Genomic DNA, 23,724 nt, shown 5'->3' with positions numbered 1-23,724 from the left:
AGAAATGTGACCCTTTTAAATAAATTTGACAATATGAAACACATTAATATCTTGCAAGAATGGCTCAAATCGCCTTTAATTGCACAAACTGTGAGGCGTAAAAGAATTGGAATTGCGGTGACAATATGGTTGGAAATTTGTAACATTGTCGGTTGGTTTATACTTACATTAGGTGCCATCGATAGCCTTCATACTTATAGACCAAGGATTAGGTCCTATATTTTAGATTTTATGCACAACGGGATTATGTGAAAAGGCTTGTACATGCTAGTGACGAGACTCAGATTGAACAAGTTAGGATGAATAGATTTGCCTTTTTCAAACTATGTGAGATGTTACAAACGTTAGGGGGATTGAAGTCGTCAAGGCACATGCTTGTTGATGAGCAAGTTGCAATGTTTTTACATATCATTTCCCATCACCTTAAAAATCGAGTTATCAAGCATCACTTCAATAGGTCCGGGGAAACTGTTAGCAGATCATTTCATAGTGTTTTAAATGCTGTCATACGCTTACAAGATGTGTTATTTAAAAAGCCAGAGCCAATTACAACAGATTCTTCAGACACAAGGTGGAAATGGTTTAAGGTATTGGAATAAGTTTTATATATAGCTTGTACATAATTTAGTTTATTTAGATTTAAATTTAGTATCCTAACTTAAGGTTTTATAACATGTGATATAGAATTGCTTAGGTGCTCTTGATGGAACCCACATAAAGATTAGGGTTCCAGCAGTTGATAAACCTAGATATCGAACGCGAAAAGGTGACATAGCAACAAATATGCTAGGTGTTTGTACACCTGAAATGCAATTTGTTTATGTTCTTCCTGGTTGGGAAGGTTCTGTTGCTGATGGATGAGTTCTTCGAGATGCCATTAGTAGGAGGCATGGACTAAAAGTTCCTCACGGTAAAGTGGATAGTTAGAGGACTTTGAATTATTCATTAAGATTAAACTTTCTTGGGGAATTAATAATTAAGAATTTTTTTTATAGGTTGTTATTATCTAGTTGATGCTGGATACACAAATTGTGAGGGATTTCTTGCACCTTTTAGAGGACAACATTATCATTTGAATGATTGGCGTCAGGGTTATCAGCCAAGTACTCCGTAAGAATTTTTTAATATGAAACATGCCTCAGCACGTAATGTTATTGAAAGATGCTTTGGGTTATTAAAAATGAGATGGGGAATACTTAGGAGTCCATCATTCTATCCTGTGAGGGTGCACAATAGGATAATTATTGCATGTTGTTTGCTCCATAATTTTATTCGAACCCATATGAGTATTGATCCTATTGAGGCGGAGGTGGGAGAAGGATTACCTACTAATGTGGTAGATGACGATGAACCGAATATCGTCAATATTCATCCATCGGATGCTTGGGCTACTTGGAGGATGGAGCTAGCCAACCAAATGTTCGATGAATGACAAGCATCTAGAAACTAGTTAGGTTTAGGGAGAAAATTAGTTTGAGTTCATTTGTTTATGTTATTTTATGTATCTAGTTTGTGAAACTTTGGTGGTGTTTTTGAGTTTTTTGTATTGTACCAAACTTGTTGAAATATAATTTGATTTCTTTTCATTCATCATGTGTTATAATTTTATACTGATGTTGAGTTTTTTATTCATGATATTGAACTCAATTTTAATTTTATAAAGTGTTCACCTTTTGATTCATGATATTAAACTTAATTTTAATTTGTTTTTTTCTTAAGATAATTATGTCGTGTTTGAATCAAATGTTCCTTCCCAATCATCTCGAGGATCCAAAAGGAAATGGGTTCGAAAGAAGATGCAGACCGGTTTCTGCATGGTGGACTTGGACAATGTTGGGACATTTAACGTCGACGGGTTCAAAGCCGGTTACTTAAACGAGTTAGAAAAATGTTAGAGAAGGCTTTACCCAATGCGATGTTGAAGGCAAGACCTAATATCGAGTCAAGGATTAGGTTATTGAAAAGAGATTGGTCAATAGTGTATGACATGCTTAATGGCCAAAACAATAGCGGTTTTGGTTGGGACGACCATAAGCGGTCGTTGTTGCTGAAGATGCGGTTTGGGACTCTTATTTAAAGGTAAGAATGAGTTCAACTCTTGATTATCCTATTCTTACCAAACTTATAACTAATATGATTTCCTCGTTTTTATAGAGTCATAAAGAAGCCGGTCAGTTCAGACATCGTAGTTTCCCCTACTACGACCAACTTACTGCCATATACGCAAAAGATCGAGCGACTGGAAAATACGCTCAAACAGCCGCTGACGTTCTTGAAGAAATAAATGCTGAGGATGTACCTTCTGCAGATATTAATGAAGACAGAAACGAATACTATGATTGCGATGCTAATGTCTCTTTGGATGACATGGATGTTTCTGCCACGGAGCCGCAAACAGACAAAAACCAAGGGGGTTCCTCATCTTCAAAGAGGAAAAAAAAAAATTCTGATGCAATTGGTCAATTTTCTTCTTCAGTTACTGATGCTGCCACTTTATTGGCTGAAAACATGCGGGCCATTGGCGAACAAATTAGTAGGAGTATTGCCTCTGATGTGGTAGTTCACCAGGGCATCCAAGAAAAAGCGGTAAATTTATATCCAATCTTATGTGAAATAGAAGGTTTAACTGTGGATGAACGGTTTCAAGCATTGACTAAAATTCCAGATCATCCAACTCAAATGGTAGTTTCTTTAGTTTACCTTCTGATGTACGGTTGGAATGGGTCAGAAGATTTATTGCTAACCATTAAAATTTATGGTTTTGTTGATGACATTTTCGTAACTTTTTCTGTTTGTAATATTTGGGATGGTATATCATATAACTTTTTGATGTGGCAAAATTGTATAACATTTGGATTGTGACATAAAATTTCATGAATCTCATTTAACCTTTTGTTAATATTCATTGTTATTATGTTTATGCAAAATACAATTCTAAAGTTATTTATTACTGCTAATATTTTTTATTGTAGAATAATTAACTTATTTGTTCCACAAATGATATTTTAGCACATTAAATATGTATTGCGTTTAATAATAATAAAGTATATTATAAATTATATTTAATAATAATTATTTAAATTATATTTTATAGTATTATATATTATGATTTTAGTAAATTCATATAAGAATAAGAATTTTATTTAATTATTTATTATTATTAAATTATATTTAATAATAATTATTTTAAATTATATTTTAGTATTATATATTATGGTTTTATTAGTAAATTTATATAAGAATATTTATTAACAATTTTATTAAATTATATATTTTATTAAATTATATTTTATAACAATTATGTTAAAATATGATTAAATTATTTATTATTTATATTAATAATCTTATTAAAATTTAATAACAATAACAATAATCATCTACTTTAAAAAAGTTCTGCTAAGGGTATTCTAGTCATTTTAACTTTTTTCCTTATGCTATTACACCTCTATTCCATTCAACCAAACACAAGAATACCATTACGCCTCTATTCCATTACATTCAACCAAACAAAAGAATTACCTATTACGCCTCTATTCCATTACGCCTCTATTCCATTACGCCTCGTAATTGCGTATGATGACACATGCACCCTCCAAGACCCAAATTTCCAACATACGAACCATTATTCGCTTTCTAATCAATCTTAGGTTGAGTTTGGATAGGCGGTGCGTTAACCTGCTGTTAGTGTAAAAACAACGATAGTAGTGAGATTAGATACTATAGGAATACTATAGCGTGAGACAAAAAGTAAACTAAACGTACCACACCCAATACCCCATCCAAACCCACCATTAATTTACCAAATCTTCATCTATTCTTTTAATACGACCGCGTATTGTTTCAACTAAGGAGAAAATACGAGAGGTGTTCAAATTTTCACCATAATCTCAAATACACGCGTCGCCACTTCATTCGTTCTCTCTCTATCTCCTTTTTGTTAATCTCTCTGCCTGCAACTGCAACCAGAAACTGTCCATTGACACTGTTCTCCTTTTTTTCTCTCTTTGAACAAGCATGGGTATTTTTTCTTAATCCCCTTTTTTCCTTTTAATTTTTTCTGCTATGAATGCATTTACTTCTGCTTCTTTATGAATTCTTGTCTTCTTTCATGTTTTTTACAGGTTTAGGCCATAAAATCAGGACCGGTATCCATGCTTAATTCATTCATCTTTGTTTCTTTATTTAAATATGAATTCATCTCTTTTTTTTTTAATTTTGAATTTTTTTGAATTTCGAATCAGGATATGCGAAGCTCAGCTTTCTTTCGAGACTGGCTCGTCAGTCTCATGATGCTAAGGTACGATTCCCTTCATCATCATTTTTTTACCTATACAAAAATTGAAGCTTAATTTGTTAAGTTTAATGATCCATGCATGAGTGTTTTGTTATGTTTATCATCAATGTCTGTAATTTATGAAACATTTCGGGTAACAGAAGGGAGAGTATAGCAGGATTGCTTCAAAACTAAAAAGGTTTAGCTAGCTTGACAAAACAAAATGTTCTGTATAAAAATTTGGAGATAAACACTAGAAGCGCGTTGATTATGAAGACTAAGTATATGGTTATATTTGATTAAGATGTAATTATATTCGATGGTTAAGTGATGCCAATAACAGGGGCTTCATGTACCTAGAGGGATAATTGTGAAAGACAAGGAGATTGATGGAGTTGTCAAGCATAGATCACAGTTGAGTGGCTAGAGTGGAGAAATGCAACAAGAATTTTGTCTGATTACAATACATCTTTGAGTTAGAGGGTGAAGTGCTACAGTACAACTACTAGACTGCTTGCTATATGATACACAAATGTTGGTCTAACAAGAATCTGACATATACAAAGGATGCGATGTTAAGATATATATGCAGTAAAGACTAGGAATGACAAAGAAATAAGGATATTCGTCTAGAAATTAGGATAGCTCCTATAGAGGATAAGTTGAGAGAAAATTGTTTATAATGGTTTGGCCACATATGTTATAGATTAAACTTTAAAGGGTGTACTTGTTAGAAGGATGGAGCAAATTGACGTTGCATAGGGTAAAAGGTTGAAGGAGTGATCAAAACGACATGGTTGGAGGTGATAAATAATGATATGACGCTATAAGAACTTGAAGAGAGGATTGTGGTGAAAAAGAATAATTGGAGGAAGATGATTTGTATGTCCTGCATAAATGATTCATGTCTTGGTTCTTGTAGCCGGCCTGAAATATTGCAGTTGTTTTGTCAAGATTATCTTTTACTTGGTTAATGCCTTGTTAAGTTTTAGAATATCCATAGTCATCATGAGGCTTTCATTAACCAAGTCACCACCATCTGTTTAGCGCTTTTAGTGTTGCAGACTCAAATATGTTTGAACGGACAAAATGTTTTTGGAATTGGTTTTAACACTTGGTATAGTTCATGTGGCAAATTTTCTGAAGAAGTTTGGAAAGACAGGATAGGACTAGCACTTTGTGCTAAACGCATAAAATATATTATAAAACATGGAATACGAAATTAGTTTATGCCAATATGAAATTTTATAATTTTTTTCTTACTTTGGGATGAAAGCTTTTTATTCCCTTACAAGGTTGTAAAACACTTTTTGCAGACTCTTCCAGCATTGCCCTGCCAAATCATGAAGCAAGATGGAGATAGACTAGGATCCCTTGCACTCTTTGGGGCAGGGGTCTCAGGGCTTTTGGGTTGTGCCACCATAGCTTATTCTGATGAGGCTGAGCATGGTTTGGCAGTTCCTAACTATCCTTGGCCTCATCAAGGCATACTAAGCTCATATGACCATGCTTCGTAAGTTTTTTTTTTTCATTTCTTTACACCATCTCTTTGCAGCAAAAATTGAATGTTCTTGTAAGAGAGTGTTCCACTGCTTTAGTTTTCCTAATTTTCTGTCATGTTTTAGTGCCTTTGTATAATGTCAAACATATACCTATAATTGATGGATGCTGTCTATTATTTTTGTATGTTTGATTAATATGGATCAATTGTACATGAGCAGTATCCGTAGGGGTCACCAGGTCTACCAACAAGTCTGTGCTTCTTGTCATTCAATGTCTCTAATCTCATTTCGAGATCTCGTTGGTGTGGCGTACACCGAAGAAGAAACAAAGGCTATGGCAGCTGAGATTGAAGTGGTTGATGGCCCTAATGATGAGGGTGAGATGTTCACCCGACCTGGTAAGCTAAGTGATCGTTTCCCACAGCCATATGCAAATGAACAAGCAGCTAGGTTTGCCAATGGAGGTGCATATCCCCCAGACTTAAGCCTTATCACCAAGGTGTCTCTAGCATCTTGATTTCATGAAAATAAGCATCAAATCGAGTTCCTTGTAATTTCAATGTCTAACTCTTTGTCCTTTCAGGCTCGTCATAATGGCCAGAACTATGTGTTTGGTCTTCTAACCGGTTATCGTGATCCTCCTGCTGGTATCTCGGTAATTTCTTCTTCCACTTGCATATAAAATTTTAATGAATATGGAAATCTATGATCTGTCTCATGGCAAGTGTACAATCGTCTCATCATGTTCAACTTCAAAGATACAGCTCAGGTTTTAAACCTTGTACTTTCATTAGTGCGGTTTCTTTCATTATGGCTAGCCCTTCTGGTGTGTGTGTGTTATAATTTGATGGTGGTTAGAGATGTAGATGACAGTATGTGTTGCTAAGATAGTACATATAAAGCAAATTTATGTAAAATATGGCTCTCTTACTCTGATGATGGGAAACATTATAAAGTAACATTTTCTTGTCTTTCACTTTTCAATGATTTTATAACATCTGTTGTATGATACTCCTCTATCCTAGATTCGAGAAGGTCTGCATTATAACCCTTACTTTCCCGGCGGTGCAATAGCTATGCCGAAAATGCTTAACGATGATGCTATTGAATATGAAGATGGTACTCCAGCTACAGAGGCCCAAGTAATCTTCTTAACCATCCAGTTCTAGATCATCGTGCAAGCTTCATTGGCTCAAGAAAATGTCTCATCTCATGTTCTTTTGGCAATCTTGGTGCAGATGGGGAAAGATGTGGTGACATTTTTATCATGGGCGGCTGAACCGGAAATGGAAGAGAGAAAACTGGTTAGTATTTTTTGCCCCTGCATAGAGCTTTATGTTCCATAGGAAATAAGTTGGTACAGTTAAACTAGGTCCTTGACTGTTGACCTTTGATCCTCTTACATAGATATATCTACTTAAAAAGTGAAAATCATCCCATCTCCTGGCTAAAATCATGTGAAATGAATCAATGATGATTGATTTTTGGCCTAATTAATCACTTTTATGGTTCTTGCAATAGGAAATCTGTATGCTTGAGCATGCTCATAGAACCAAACAAACTTTTGAGTTTAGTGTTTTCAGATGCAATACTAGTAAAAGAAGTTAGTGGTCATATTACTCGGATATAGGGGTGAGTGCCTGATTAGTGGATGTGTCTCAATGACTTCTAATGTCATTTTATATATTTAAACAGTCCTATCCTTGTACGGCTATATCCTTGTTTGGATATGTATCAGACATGAGTACTTAAAGAAAATTAAAAAGTAACATAGCTTAGAATATCTCAACTTGAAGTATGTGAGACTTCCCTATTGTTTTGTTTTATTTTCCATTTCAGCACAGTTTGAGATGGGAGCTGAGGTAGCTCTACTTAAGACATTGAATTTGGTGTGAAATTTTGATACAGATGGGGTTTAAGTGGATATTTGTGCTATCACTTGCACTTCTCCAAGCAGCTTATTACCGGCGTTTGAAATGGTCAGTTTTGAAATCCCGAAAACTGGTGCTTGATGTTGTCAATTGATTCCCTTCTGTTTATTTGAGAAGAGATAGATTGGTAATAATTAATTCATTAAACTGCTAATACAGTTGGACAGATTGATCTCCTTTTCCTTGTACTATTTGTTTACTTAGCTAAAGAATAAGCTGCATTGAATTGTATTAGGATCAGAAACCGAAGTTACTCGGATTTGGGTGTGAATATCGGATTTGAGTATGTATGTTTAATTTATTTAAAATACGTGAATGTATTTAGAGGGTTCTTAGGAGATTATTTCCCAATACCTACGTCTCAAATGTGTTGGACAAGAACATTGTTATATCTACACCTCGTAAGCTCACCCCGTTTGCAACCGATCTTGTAAATCAACACCTTGAGCTAAAGGCCACCGCGAACCCATGACGTGGGCTTCCGCATCCTTGACATGGATGGAACATTTGCCATCTGAACACCACATTGATCCGTTGTGATGACTTGACAACTCATACCTACGAGGAAAAGGGAAAAAGTCAGTAGATCAACTACAAAGCCTGCACAAGAGTGACACTTGGCACCTCAATAAGGACTGGCAGTGCCCCTCTTTAAGGCCTTCAAGGAACGGGATCTTCTCTCTCACACGCACACCTGCAAAAACTTTTCCTCCCTTCTAACTCTTATTACTAACAATCACTTACAATCCCAACTTTATATCAATAAGCATCAAGTAGAAATATCTTGAGCAAAGTAAAAAGTCGAAGCAACGTAAAGAAATAATGATCTTATTCATTTGTGAATGATGGAGAAATGTATTATTCAGTTATGGAAGTATGCACTTGAGAAGACATAGATCGGTAATATTCAATTCATTACACCATCTAGGTTCTTGCTTCTTTTCTATATCAAATATAAACTTCAGTCTCTCATATTTGAATGAGTGCTGGATTTAAATATATATTTAGCATGTATATGTTTAAAATTTATTTTAGTTTCTGAAAATTTATTTCTTAATATAGGAAAAGAAAAGAAAAGATTGCTTGCAATTATAACATCTTTGGATTTTATTTAACAACTGACTATTAATTTTGTCTCATTTTACTCAAAAATATACGACAGTCAATAAAAATGTGTCAAGAATCATGTTTGATATCTTTCTTTCTTTTTAATAAATTGAGACGGAATAGTATACAGACTGCTTCTAATCAAATAAAAATTTAAAAATCAATTTGAAATTTGGGTATACTTCAAAGGTCTATATAACAATAAAGCCAAAAAACTAATATATATATATATATATAATTACTTCTTAATTAAAAGGTAACTCAATTACATCTAATATCACTAAATTATAGTAAATTTACGTTTTGATTATTTAACTTCAAAAAGTTACAAAATGATAATTGAATTATTCGAATGTTTACATTTAAGTAATTGAACTATTTGAAAGTTTTTATTTAAGTCATTGGGCTATTAAGTTTTTCTTCAAAAAAATAAAGTTCGACTAGCGAGCTCCAAGCAACAATTCAACGACCAGTACAGTGGATCAATATCTATCGACAAGTAGAAGAGCATACCTTAGATCCAAGCTGATCTGATACTCAGTATCGAAGATTGGAGAAGAAAGCTATTTGAATATCGGTTCGTAGATTCATGACATTTAAAGTTATTTTAAGAAAACAAATTGAATTGTAAAAGAGAAAGAGAAGTGAATTTTCGATTAAAGCAGGTAAATAGAAATAGAAAATTTCATAAAATAACAATTTTAACAATTTAATAACTTTTAAAATTAAATAACCAAAATGTAAATTTATAAATAATTTAATAATAGTGACTGTTTATCTCAAATAGCAAACAAAAGTACTGTATTTCCCACGTTTTAATTTTCTCATAGAATCCAAAACAGTAGTTTGGGAAGATATTGGAGGGTAATATCGTCAACTAAAGAAAGAAGCCACGTACTAGAAGGTCCAAAAAGTAAAAAACCGTTCGTTTCATTTTCGCTGTTTTACTTCTCAAAAGGTTATCCATATCTAGCTTTCCCTCCCAAGCAATCCATCGATATTTTTTTCCGGCGGGAAAACCCTAAGTAATTTTGCGGGAAAATGTCGGGAAAAGGTGCGAAAGGGTTGACAACGGCTGGCAAATCCACAAAGGACAAGGACAAGGACAAGAAGAAACCCGTCTCTCGCTCTTCTCGCGCTGGTCTCCAGGTCCTTTATCGTTTCTCTTTCTTTTCTCTCCGGCCGTTAATTTTCTGCTTGAATTAACTCATATTCTGATGATTTGCGTGGTTTAGAATTTTTTTTAATCTTAATTTATGAATTATTCTTTAATTCTGGGCAAAAAGTATAGTTTCAGATCAAAGAAAATGGTGTTTTAGTTAGTTTGTTTTTAGATAAAAGTGCTTCTGAAATTGCAGTGGAATTATTTAAGTAGGAATTTACATTAGTAGTTAGCTATTTCTTTTGCTTCAAATCGAAGTAAAAAAAATTGCTATGTTAAAGTGTTTTCTGTAGATAAGCTGGCTATTGGCTTCTTATGCATGTCCAATCGTTTTAGCTTGTTTCTGTTCTATTTGACTTGTGTTTGTGGACATTTTTGCACTGTATATGCTTATTGTTTTCTCCAACGGTAATATGGGCCTTATAAATGAACCTTGTAGCTTTGTTGTGAAAGATTTTACCAACGGTAGTACTTTGGTTCCCTTGATGGTTGAATTGTTATTATGAACAATTCAGTGTTGTCAAGGCGTGTGCCTAGGCACGCCTTGCATTATTCAACAAAAACGCCTCAGACCCTCCAAGTGAGCCCATTTGATCAGGTGCAAGCCTTTACTAGTAAGAAAAAGATAATATCAAACTCTATACTTCTCAACATTTGAACATTCAACAACAAACATTGACCATAAGGAAATTATGCATATTAACCAATAAAAAAATTGCATGTTTTGTAGATAAACTAGATCACACTTTGGAGTTTACTATATATCTTAAGCTTTATATATTATATATACACACAGACTTGCAAAAACTCACACATACGCATATTGCTCTTTATTTCACTCAGGCTAGCACTTTTTTTGTGCCTTGCACCTGAAGTAATTTAAGGGTTCCAGCACCCAGAGTGCACCTTTGCACTTTTGACAATACTGGAACAATTACGTTTTACGCTCTTTGTTGGTTACCTTATGTATTCTATGAACAATTATGGTCTAGAGTTCTGCCTTATTAATTACTATTTCCATGAGTAGGGCAAAGAAAGGGGGGAATGATGGGGTGTAGGGTTCTATGTTACTTGGACTGGGCATAAGTGTTGGATACAGGAATGGGTGCAGCACGGCAATCTTTTTAAGCTTTCCTTGTATTTGGAGGATCATACCCCTATACCGATGTCTGATATGGATGTCGACATAGGTACTTTGAAAAAAATGAAGAGCCAGAGCAACACAATTGGAGTTTGGACAATATGCTCCTGTTGATTACTCTGGTTCAGGCTTTTACATCTAGTGGATTAGTTTTATAGCATCTTAGATTTGAATGTAATTTCCTTATGCCAAGGAGCTGTTGAAATTTAAAGTGAAGGAGGATCTGGTCTGTGAGAAATGATTGGATAGTAACCTTGCTCCCTGTCAAATGCCAACATTTCAGGATATGCTTCATTTGATAAAGCATTGACACTTCAGCAGTATTTGTCTCTTACAATTGTTTTGATTATTAAATATCGGTTGAATTTCTCTGTTTTGGTTGATCTAATTGAATTGAAATTTATCTGCATATGACTTGCTTGCAATTTTCCTGCTACAGCTACTTGCCATGTCATTAGTAGACATTGACATTTTGTTATCTGAAGTCTTTACCAATTTGGAAGATAACTGAGTTTTCGAATAAAGCGATGTGGATGTCTATTAAGGTCTTGTTGATTGTGATAAATGCTATGCGTGTTACTTTTATATACAAAGCAGGTCTTTTAGTTTCATCTAAAAAGATGGCTCATAGTATTGTCAATTATAAACCAATTTTTTTCTGGTCTGGTAAAGTCTACACACAACAACATTTGCCATCATGTGTTAGAGATAGAGAGAAAGGAAAAAGGAAGGGGGGCAGGCTTCATTAATTTATGAATCAAAAGGTATGTATGAGTTGGTCTATTCCCATATGCTGTCAACATACTGCACCTCCTCAATCTTGGTTCTGCATCTTCTTAGGCTCATTATGGCCACCATAGGAATAGCCTACTACCCTGATCTTTTTCCATTTGGTAGCTTTTGGTGGATATGATGGTTGAATTGGTTATATTCTTCAGCCAGTTGGGATAGGTTTCCTCAGTTACAAGCTTATTAATGGTTCTTGTGGTATCTGGAACTTGACTTGGTTATTGCCAATGGGTTTCTGGAATCTTGAAATCAGCTTCCTTTTCCGTGTTTGAATTAAGAGTGTATTCACTGCATCCTAAATTGTTTTGCGGTTTGCATGCTATCACGGCATATTAGCATCATCTTCTGTAGGATACATGATAGACTGAACATTTTATTATACTTTGTATACAAGTAGAATGCCAGTTGGTTCTTCTAAATCATAATCAGTTACTTTTCTTATTTTTGTATGTTCTCCTATAGTTCCCGGTGGGTCGTGTCCATCGACTGCTGAAAACAAGGGTTAGTGCAAATGGAAGGGTCGGAGCAACAGCTGCTGTATACACAGCTGCAATTCTCGAGTACTTGACTGCAGAAGTGCTAGAACTGGCAGGTAACGCAAGCAAGGATCTGAAGGTTAAGCGAATCACACCAAGACATTTGCAACTAGCTATCCGGGGTGATGAAGAACTTGACACCTTGATTAAGGGAACAATAGCAGGCGGCGGTGTTATCCCGCACATTCACAAATCACTTATCAACAAATCTTCGAAGGAGTAGTTCATGTAAGTTATCTGTTTGTTTTAATCTGTACCCATAAACGTCAGTAAAATGTTTCAAGTCCTTGCTTGTTTCAGTAGATAATCATGGAGATTCAGGATTTAAATTATAAAGATGGATTCAAACAGCTGATATTTTGAATTACAAAGTGCTCCCTGATATGCTTTTTCTTCTAATACCCTGTGTTAATAATATATTTTAATATCTAATAGTAAGTTTTATTTGCATGAACTTAAATTATACTGTAATTTGCTTGTATATTCACTGACAGCAAATTACAAATTAAATATCCTTATCGTAACACCTATCAACAGTTTTTCTATATATCAATGATGAATTTCCACTTTTGGTATATTTAAGATTTAATCTTTATACTTTAATTTTTATATAATTTGGTATCTCAACTTTGATAATATCATTAGTTAGTTTAAATATTTTATTTTGATTAAAATGATATCATGATTTTTATAGAATTATTAATACTATTAAAATTATTTGTTAAATTTAAGTCTATTGCAATGTCATTTTTGTTACATAATTATCAAAATATCACGTTAGCGAATTTAAAGAGGATCTTAAATTTTATAGTCTAAAAAGTACAATGATTGAATTCTTGAATTAGATGCCTCCAGCCTTTTGCCTTTTCTTTAAAGATTATATAACAATGGTTAAATTTTATTTAGTCTTTATACTACGCCCAAATTTAATACTTAATCTATATACTTCAATTTTGGTATAATTTTGTACATAAATGTCATTATTTAGTCTAAATATTTTATAAAATATTGACATAATTTTTAAAAATTGTTATTATTGTTAAAATTATCTGTTAAATTTAAACCCATTGCAATATCATCTTTTGTTTGCTATTGAATGGTTTTTTTTATATATTTCAAAATATCACACCAACTAATTTAATAGAATAATTTTAATCAAGTGAACAATTACACTTTTAAATTTTAAAATTACAGATATTAATTCTTTAAAATAAAAGTATAGGGACTCAAATTCAAATGTACGAAGAGCATATAGGCTTGAAGCATATTTTTAACTTCTAAATATATCTTATTAACCAAAAAGGTGAACAAGGGAAGTAGATGTGATAGAGAATGGAGGAGAGGAAAATGAAGGTTACAGAGTGATTTCAATTTTTAGGAGAGAGTTTTAAGATTAAGGAGAAGGGGTGTCAACGTGAATCTCTGTGTAAGTTGTTTGCATGGCTCTTTTATAGTGGTGGGACAAGTCTGGATATGTGTCCTGATGTCAATGATGTGGAAGTCTGATTTAGTACTCTTAGTAGCGACGGTGATTTAATGTCTTAGGATGAGATGTCTTAGAGCGATTGACAATCAATTTCTCTAATCTTCCACATGGTCGCTACATAGTCTTAGTGGAGACACCTTGTTTTGAAGTTCGCCAGGTTGGCAAACTAGCTTTGGGGTTCGCAGACTAACTCTGGATTTGCGGTGTCATTGGTTCTATTGGAGGACACGTGTCAAGCTCCTTTATAGGTACGTTGTGAGGTCCTCAAGGTTCACTATTCAAAGTATAACAATTACCCCCTCTAGGCAAGGGAAGATTATAAAGTGATCTTCGCGGGTCTGCTAGATATGTTTGCAGTAATATGTTGGAGTATTTTATATTGGATAAAAAATTTATTTTGTGAAGGGATATTCTTGAAACTTTGAAATTTGAATAATTGAAATTTACAAGCCTGATGAATTTAGGGCGGGATAAAAAGATTTGTATATATATTTAATTATGACACTTAATGAAACTTACGATATGTTGCGACGTATTTATTGGGTTCCAATGAAATTGTCATCACTATTACTATTTGTATACACATGTTGAGCTCTGGCTGGGGCATCTTTTTGTGTCTTGATAACAGAGCACACATGAGCACATGATGACTTACTTGATAAGTTTCGAAGTAGTTGAAGAGTCTTGTTTGAACTTATAAATAGGGATAAAAGTTTGAAATTTTATCATCTCTTTCTTATTTTTCTAAATTTTGCAGTTTGCATCTTTTATTGTTGCTGCCATTATTGACATAACTTCTTTTCTTGTATGTTTTCGTGGTGCAACTATTATTGGTAGGTTTCCATTGTCTTTATTTTCTCTACACTATTCTTAATTTTATTTTATCCTTATTAAAACATGGCTTTGAGATCGACTAGCGTTCTAGCTGAGAATGAAGAGTTTATGTGCTCTACATCATTAGAGGAGATGTGAAAACTATTAGCATGTAGGGGGATTACTTGTTTCAATAATTTCAAGTACAAATTTGAGATTGTGACGAGGAAACACTGGTTGAGTGAAATGGAATATCATAAAAGGTTGAATAGTTGAAATCTCCTACCTTTTTATGTATTTGAAGCAAGTTTTCACTTACCTCTACACCTCTTTTTTGTCAAAATGTTGAATTCCTATAGAGTGGTTCTCGGGCAGTCGATGGGTTCTTCTTGGTGGATCTTAAAGACGTATTTTTTGAACTACTACTTACATGGAGAAGAAGCCTTATGAACCTGTTTAAAAGGATATATATAGTAACCGCCGCTAGTCAGACAAATCAAATGGGATTCGTGATGTTTACTACTCGAATGGGAAATAAAGCCATTGTTGATAATACAACAAGTAATTTGTGTTCAATAAGGGATAAATACATCAAGATTGAACAGACCAACGGTGGAGAATGTAACACCCCTATACTTGGTTCGACTCAAGGAACTTAATATAAGAATATTGCATTTGGTGTCAAAGTGATTTTGGCTAAACACTAATAAATTTGAACATTAGAAATAAAAGTTTTCACTAAATTAATTCAATATTATCATTCTCAACGTTTAGGGACATTACCAGATTTTCCACTATGCCTGGAAATGTTTAAAAATATAATTTTTGCACAAAACAAGGGCAAAGTATCGATACTTTTCCTTCATTATCAATACCAATCTAAAAATCGATACTAAAAGTGCATTTTGTTTTGGAATATTTCAAAACCAAGTTTTAGGTATCAATACATTGCCCTTAGGTATCGATACCTTGGGTAAATTTTTGGACAAAACACTTGGAAAATTTGCTAAAAACCCCCTGCACTAATTTCAAGCCATTTCAAAGTTTAAAATCAATTCAAAATAATCCTAAATCAACCTTATTTAACATATATTCAATTAATTATGTATGTATGCATTTAGATTTTTATAATTCAATGCAAATATCACCAAAGTTCTTCTTTAGACCCTAAAATAAGTAAGTTTTTAATAACTTGCATTTTAGTCTCTACTACTTGAAACACACTTGATTTTCCTAAGTACATGTCATTCTATTCCAAATTATTAAACATACCCTCTTGACACTTGGAGATGTGATGAGATGGATGTCCACGACCTCAACTACGACTCTTCAAAATCACTTTAGTTACGCGTTGAAAATAAACGCGTTAAGTCGGTGAAGACTTAATAAGTACCCATGATATTTAAATCCTATTAAATTTCTTAATTTCCAATATCTCATTTCTTTGTTTTTTTATCATATTACATCTCAATTACTTATTATCATATTCATTTGTAACCTTTTTACTTATTTTACAATTTAGTCCTTAAATCCTCAAATCAATCTATAAAACTTCTTTTTTTTTAGTACATGTATCATATTTCATCATTTAGTGTAAATTTTCATAATTCCTCACAATTTCTTTCACAAATTATTTATTTATTATTTTACACATTTAACTTACTAGTCATTGTCTTTCTTATATTTCCTCAAATACATTCAATTACTTACATCTTCACTTTACTGATTCAATATTTTGAACATTAATCGGAGATAAACCTTTACCTTGTAACGGAAATTGTTTACCTTTTTAGCAGAGGCCCAATAGATTAAATAGAACACTTAGGATATATAGAACTGATACAGAGGTGCATTACTATGCACTATTGAACAGAGAACACTAATGTGCTAATAATCAGATAGCACTAACGTGCTAATAATCAGAGAGTGCGCTAAGGTTCCTTAATGGCATGCCACTAATATCTCAATAGTTCTAATTTCGTCTACTTGGACAAATTATATCATGCACACATATCACTTTTACACTTTCACATAATGCTTTTACATACTTTACGATTTAATCCTTATAACAATAATCCATATACTTATATCTTCACTATCTTTAATACATGTAATATATTTCTAAATTCAATATTCATCCATAATTCACTAATAATCCTTATCATGTATTTCACATTTCACTTTTATATATTTTGTAATTTAGTCATTAGCACAATATTTAGTCCAAAGAATATATGTTACTTTTAATAACACATATAATTTAATTCAATACTTATTAATATTCCAAAATTTACTACAACATCAATCTTTCACATTTTAAGTGTTATACACTTCACTTTTCTATTTCTAATATAAATTTTCCCAAATTTATGATTTAACCCTTAATTTCCACAACTTAGGAAATAATTGTAATTTGGATTACAATATTCACATTTCTTTTATATTCCATTATATGCTTTATTATCAATGTTTCTTTGTAAACTTTTTATAACTTTCCAATTTAGTAACTTTTTTAAGTCTTTATTCATTATTAAATAATTTTTCTTTCACAACTCACTTAATTCACTTAATTAATTCCACTATCTCATTTTCCAAATCAAATTTCTATGTATTTCACTTATATTATTTTCACCACATGTATTTCTCAAGTCTTTCAATTTAGTCATTGTTTCCATAAAATTTCACATTTTCCCATGATTTCACTTATCTAATCTTGTGTATATTTTTCACTAACACATAACTCAACTATTATACTTTTATTATAATTTCCTACTTCACATTGTATATCATTTCGACTATTTTTATTTTTATTTACTTAATTACCACTTAGTTTACAAAGATCACATTTTAATCCTTAAATAACAAGGAAGTTCATGGGTACTTGCCTCTTTTTTATCAAAATCTCTTGTTTTTCTCTTCTCCTACCACTTGATTCACTTACTCAACTTCTCTCTTCATCAGCATGTCAAAAACACAATATTTCCTCATGAGAAATCTTTACTTTAACAGCGTTTTTATGCTTTTCTATCACTACTAAACTTAAAAATAACATAAATCCTTAGCATCCATACCTTATTCTCTTAGAAACCAAACTTTAACTTAACTTTCTCTCTCCTCCAACTTCTATTTTCTTCAATCTAACTTGATATTCTAGCTCCCCAAAGTCTCCTTATTATTTTTCTCTCTTGGTGGCTATGAAAATTCTTTTGATTTCTAAGTGAAAATGGTAATTTTTTGGTGAAATGACCAAATTGTAAAGAAAATAATTTTTTTTTCTTTCTTCTTCTTCTCACATTGAGAACATGGAAAGATGAAGAGAATTCTTCATCTTTCTTTCCTTATATACTAAGTAAAATAATAATTAAATATAATTAAATATCAAATCAAAATATTGATAAACTAATATTTATTTATTTAATCTAAAATATCACCAACATTATCATTACTCTTCAAAATATCTTTCTTATTAGATGACCATTTTGCCCTTATGATCTTTCAAAATTCCTCTATTGAATCATCACTCATTTTAGTACTTATTCAATTTGCCCTTCATACTTTTTCCACTTATTCAATTTGGTCCTAATTCATCTATTTTCCTTAGTTTCTAGATCCTTTCACCCTTAAAATATTTTCACTATTGGTCCTTCAACTTTTTCATATTTACACTTTAACCCCCCAAATTTTGAGTATTTATTCTTGGACCATAAAACTTTTCTCACTTTTACAATTTAGTCCTTTTTTGAAAACTTTTCTCACTTTTACAATTTAGTCCTTTCTTGAATTAATACATCACAATATACTTCCTAACCAAATTTTGTTGACACAACTCAAATTTTCCCTTTTTATCACTTTATTTCTTTATTTTACTATATCAAAGATAATATCTCACTTTACAGAGAATTTCTTTTCCTTTTAGCTTGGGTGAAACCTTTCACTGAATGAGTACTTGGGATTCTTATTCATTAAGCAAAGCAGAGGAAGCCCAACTGAAAAGGTTGTGAACAAATCTGTTTATAAGAAATGTGTAGAGGTTTTGTTTGATGGAAAAGAGCCCTAATGGATTTGATGATGTGGACTTTGATACTCTTAACGAAAATCAAGTCACTGGAGTGAAGCTGTGTAATGAAGCTTGGCCATATGGGGATGACATTGTAACAATAGAGATTCTTTTGAGGTTATGCGAAGAGCCTAAGGATTGGTTGTCTTCCAATGCACTTTGTCCTAAGCAAAAATGGAACTATAGAAGTAACAAAAGGGAAAGCGGCAGTGCCACTTGAAGGTTTCTAAGGCTCCAAGGGCTCCAACATTATTCAATCTAAAAGGCATGGCTTTGTAACAAAACAAGTCATCTGCAATTAGGAAAGCCATTTTCTCTTGATCTTCTAGGGTCATCTGTATCTAATTATGTCTTAAAAAAGCATCCATAAAGCTCATATACTTGTGACCTACCAAAGTGTTGACTAATCTTTCGATGGATATAAGTGGAAAACTATCTTTAGGGCATGCATTGTTAAGATGGGTGAACTCAACGCACATTCTCCACTTCCCATTAGACTTGAGAACCATTACTACGTTAGGAACTCACTCAAGATATGAAACTTCTCTTATGAAGTTTGCAGCGATGAGTCTCTACATCTCCTCCCTAGTTGCTTGGAATTTTACTTCTAGGAACTTCCTTTTTCTCTACTTCACTGATTTTATTGTGGGATTGATGTTTATACAATGTTGTATCACTATAGGATGAATTCCTGGCATATCCGTTGCAAACCATGCAAAAATGTTCGCATTATTCCTCAAGAGACTCATCAACGATCTTTTTTCTTGCTTCAATAACATGGAGACAAATTTTGTAGTTTGCTCCCTATCTCTAGGGGAAAATTCAACACTTCTGTCTTTTCTTCCAATTCAGCTTTACTAAGCCTCTTTTCAGTCCTGACATCTAAACTTTCTAGATTCATCATTGACTTGCTCAAAAGATCAACCACTGACTTGCCCTTAAGAAATCTTGCTCATTTTTCAGTGTGCACGTGACCTTTTTCTTCCTCTACCATATGACACCTTATACCCGACCCAGTTGTTGGATTCGAATATAAAATGTCACATTTTGTTGCCGAAGCAACTCACTTTTCCATTTTTTTGAAAAGGAAACGTAGTGGTAAAATTATTTTATAAAAATTTTGGCAGCATTTCTGCCTATTTTACATAAAACCCCTATAAAATTTAGATTTTCACAAAATATTCACATTCAAATTATCTCCCAAATCAATTCCCAGCACTACGATTTCTCAAAACATATCAATAAACTAGATTTCTATGTTTTACTATTTTATCAAAACATTAGTTATAAAATACTAGTTAAGAAAACATAATGAAAATATTTAAATTAAGTTTACGATATAATATTGTATATTTATAAGCCTAGGTACATGCCATTTACATCAACTATAAAGTAAACTCTTCACCAATATTGTTTGAGCTGAACTTCGGTTCTTCGGATGCTGCTAAAACGATCTAACGAACCTAACTACCTGCGCACGAAAAAATAAACAAATCGTACATTGAGCAATTTTTATGCTCAGTGGTGCTAATATCATATAAATCATTACATAAGTATTAGACACAAATTAATTGATAGAAATAAACTAAAACATGATTATAAATATCATTAATAACATCACAATAAAAGAAAATTCTAATATTAATAAACTTTAATATTTTGATATTGACAAATTGAATAAAGAAAATAAATTTTTTAATTAAATTCAAAATCGCGTAATTAATTTAATTTGCACAATATGAAAATTCAAATAAATTCAAGTTTTAATTTTGCTTTTCTTTCAATTTAGACCTCGTACTAAAGTTTAGACTCATAACCAGATACACGAATCCGCCACCCTGAGTTGTTCAGCAACGATGGCTATCAGAGTAGTCCACGACCCTCTGAGAATTGGGGCTAACAATAATAACAACTGACTGACTTGGCCTTTTCTCCCTCGACCCTCTGGGAATTTGGGAGATCTAAATTCTCTGACATAAAGACTCTATGGCATGCCAACTATATCTGATTTAGTCTAACTTAGTGAAACGGGGTAAAAATCAAATTTCATGATCCATTTCAATTCTATTTTCATATAATTCTCATTTCAATTCTGTTTCATATTCAAATCACATATCGCCTAATGTAAAATAGGCTTCCAATTTGAAACATATTAAATATTTTCTTACTCAATCATCTAAAATCATAATACTCAAATCCAAATAATAATCATAAATTCGCTAATTTAGTCTTATGAAAACATAGTAATCATCTCAAACATAATTTATAAATATTAACTAAATTATTCAAGCTCATCCAAAACTCATAAAAATAAAATAAAATAAATATAACTAGTCATATTAAATTAAATATTCTAAAGCTTTATGTAATGAAAATAAGATATTAGCACAAACCGAAGTTTTAATCCTTTACTCCTTTTCTTCGCCTTTCTCCTTCAAGATGTTCACTTCGTTATTAGCTACAATAGGAGCAATTCAATACAAAATAACACAATTTATCCATTCTAAAATTAAAACTAATAAAAACAAACTTAAATATGCATGATTATTCATATTGGCAACTTAAGTTTTCTAGTCCGAAATTCGCAAATCTTTCGACTCGATTTTCTGTTTTCAATTTCGTCTTCACCAGACTACTCACTGCTTCACAAGCTATCATTTAGCACCAATATTACACAAAGTGGCTAATGTTCTCTACTTCCCTTTTAACATGGCCAAATATACCAAATAAACTTTTCATCCATTTTTGTTTCTTTTTCACACTTCTAACAAGCTAGAACTCATCTTCTAATAATTTCCTATCCAAAAATATATTTATTTCACTTATGTTTTCTAAGCTTCCATCACTTGTCCTTTAGTGGCAACTTTCAAAATACTTGATAAAATCAAAAACTATTGGTATATATATATATGTAAAGCAAGCTTTAAAGATTCAAAATCTAAAAAAGTTTGAAAAAAACCATACCTTACACTTGAATTTGAAGGAAAATGATGGAAGAAATTTCTTTCTTTCTTTCCCCTTATTTTGAAGTGAAAAAAGAAGAAAAGAAGATGAGTTATATTTCTCTCTTTTCTCTTTTTATGTTTTATAATATTAATTAATAAAATATTATTACTTATTAAAATATTATTACTTAATTTAAAAATTATTTAAAAGCCATCATGAAACCATTGATTTTTTAAAGTAATGGAAAATTTGCCATTAAGTTCTTTCCATCAAAATAAAAATAGGATAATTGCACTTTAGTCTCTATACTTTTCTAACTTATTCAATTTAGTCACTGAACTCGATACTAAATTTATAACTTAACCTTATACTCCTACTAATAATCATCTGTGTTTTCATGTCTGACAGTTTTCTCTAAAAACGATCACAATTTCTTATATTACTATTTATTTATAGATCATTTATTCAAGGACTTCTACCATAAATATTCTTCTTCTCTTTTTTTTTAAGCGGGGATGTTACATGCCAACTGTAAAGAAAGATTAATTGTTGATCAACGGCTAGGGTTGGTGGCGGTGGCTGATGGTGACCGAAGGCGGAGGTTGACGACGCGAAAATGGCGGTGGAAAGACGACGACGACAAAAACGTGAACCGGTACAATAATAGAAGCCCATGGTGACAAAATTGAAGTCCCAAAGTATGCTTTGGGTGAATTTTATAATTTTGCAATTTTACTTTTCTAGGATGGAATCATAGAAACTTTGGTTGGTCCAAATCATTTAAATTTTATACTTTTATTTATGAGACAAGCATGATGATATTTATATGACTGCAAATGTATGTTCATGCATATATATGATAAGCATGCCATATAGTTTAGAGAAGAATATCGCATGTACTTGTCATACATATATTGATCATTCATGATTGAAATTGAATATTAAAAAAATCTTGAATGTTTTTAAAAGATTGAGTGGGAGAAGGTAGTGGGAGGAGGTCCCTAAACAAGACCTGCAGTCTCCATTAATGGTCTCTTGTGATGGCATGACAATTTAACTACCCCTCGGTAGGATTGTTATGTGGATCTCACTGAAGAGATTTCTTAAAAGTAAGTAAAACTCTCTTGTGATCATATGATAGTTGGATCGGCCTTTGTGGCAAGTACTATCATGCGATATTTCAAGTTCTGTCTTTAAAGAGGACAGTTAGTCATAGCGTGCTCTTTGTGAGGTTATCTCACGATAACTCATTTGTGGTGCATGATGCAAAAGTTGTTGAGTAGATGGTTATACACCCAAGATCTTCTAGTTAAGTAACTCCTTATGAAACTGTAAGATCGTCAAAGCGATTCTAGACAAATTACAGTGTCGCTAGTTCTATTGGGGGCACGTGTCAAGCTCCTATGAGTACGTTGTGAGGTCCGCAAGATTTACTATTCAAGGTGTAACATATAACATATCTCTATAATTTAATCTAACAAATAATTAATGTAATGCGAAGCGCGAGTCAAAGACCATACTAGTTAGATAAATAATTAAAACCAATGATTGATTTTAATTATTTTCAAGAGTTTTCATTACGATAATAACGAAGTTTGCATTTTTTTGTTTTCGCCATTGAAAGTTGAAGTTCCCATCTTCAATTACATTTAAGATTTTTGTTTTAATTTTTCCTCATTAATAGAAAAAGAATATCATATTTCATTGATGTAATATAAAATATATTTTTAATTGGATATTTATGCTTTTAAATTGTTTAATATAATATTATTACTATATTTCAAATGATGAAATATTAAATTAATAGATTAATTTAGTCTTTATATTATTAAAAAGAATTAAATAAGATTAAATTTTAATAAAGTTAACATGTTTAATAGAATTAATACTTACAAAATTTTTATATTTCTACAAATGAAATTTTTGTTTGGAATTGAACTGCAATTAAAAATAATTTATCATTTTTAAGCAGTAGCGTTAA

General features: G+C 32.2%; 2 protein-coding genes across 3 annotated transcripts; both read left to right on the top strand.

Annotated features, from left to right (window-relative positions):
- The first annotated feature begins 3,880 nt into the window (after positions 1 to 3,880).
- Positions 3,881 to 8,057, top strand: LOC105799102 (cytochrome c1-2, heme protein, mitochondrial). Of its 2 annotated transcripts, none has more exons than XM_012629475.2 (9): positions 3,881 to 4,018; positions 4,122 to 4,145; positions 4,242 to 4,297; positions 5,590 to 5,786; positions 5,995 to 6,274; positions 6,359 to 6,430; positions 6,801 to 6,917; positions 7,014 to 7,079; positions 7,615 to 7,755. In XM_012629475.2, the coding sequence occupies exons 1-9, from the start codon at positions 4,015 to 4,017 to the stop codon at positions 7,639 to 7,641; spliced, it is 843 nt and encodes a 280-aa protein (XP_012484929.1). In that variant the 5' UTR covers positions 3,881 to 4,014; the 3' UTR covers positions 7,642 to 7,755. The 2 variants fall into 2 exon arrangements, with proteins under 2 accessions (XP_012484929.1, XP_012484928.1); XM_012629474.2 differs by having other exon boundaries at positions 3,888 to 4,018; positions 7,684 to 8,057.
- A 1,684-nt stretch (positions 8,058 to 9,741) lies between these two features.
- LOC105799101 (probable histone H2A variant 3) lies at positions 9,742 to 12,840 on the top strand. Its single transcript, XM_012629472.2, has 2 exons — positions 9,742 to 9,962; positions 12,368 to 12,840. Exons 1-2 carry the CDS (start codon positions 9,855 to 9,857, stop codon positions 12,662 to 12,664), a joined length of 405 nt encoding a protein of 134 aa, XP_012484926.1. The 5' UTR covers positions 9,742 to 9,854; the 3' UTR covers positions 12,665 to 12,840.
- Positions 12,841 to 23,724: the final 10,884 nt, after the last annotated feature.

The sequence above is a fragment of the Gossypium raimondii genome, chromosome 9 (genome assembly GCF_025698545.1).
Source record: "Gossypium raimondii isolate GPD5lz chromosome 9, ASM2569854v1, whole genome shotgun sequence".
In the NCBI taxonomy this organism is placed as follows: Eukaryota; Viridiplantae; Streptophyta; class Magnoliopsida; order Malvales; family Malvaceae; genus Gossypium; species Gossypium raimondii.
This window is presented reverse-complemented; position numbering and strand designations above follow the sequence as displayed.

Excerpts from the sequence above, each read along its gene's own strand:
- LOC105799102 (XM_012629474.2), top strand. Across the intron at positions 6,275-6,358 it reads ACTTAAGCCTTATCACCAAG|GCTCGTCATAATGGCCAGAA; the intron begins GTGTCTCTAGCA and ends TTGTCCTTTCAG. Across the intron at positions 6,431-6,800 it reads ATCCTCCTGCTGGTATCTCG|ATTCGAGAAGGTCTGCATTA; the intron begins GTAATTTCTTCT and ends CCTCTATCCTAG.
- LOC105799101 (XM_012629472.2), top strand. The coding sequence starts at position 9,855 with ATGTCGGGAAAAGGTGCGAAAGGGTTGACAACGGCTGGCAAATCCACA. Across the intron at positions 9,963-12,367 it reads CTTCTCGCGCTGGTCTCCAG|TTCCCGGTGGGTCGTGTCCA; the intron begins GTCCTTTATCGT and ends GTTCTCCTATAG.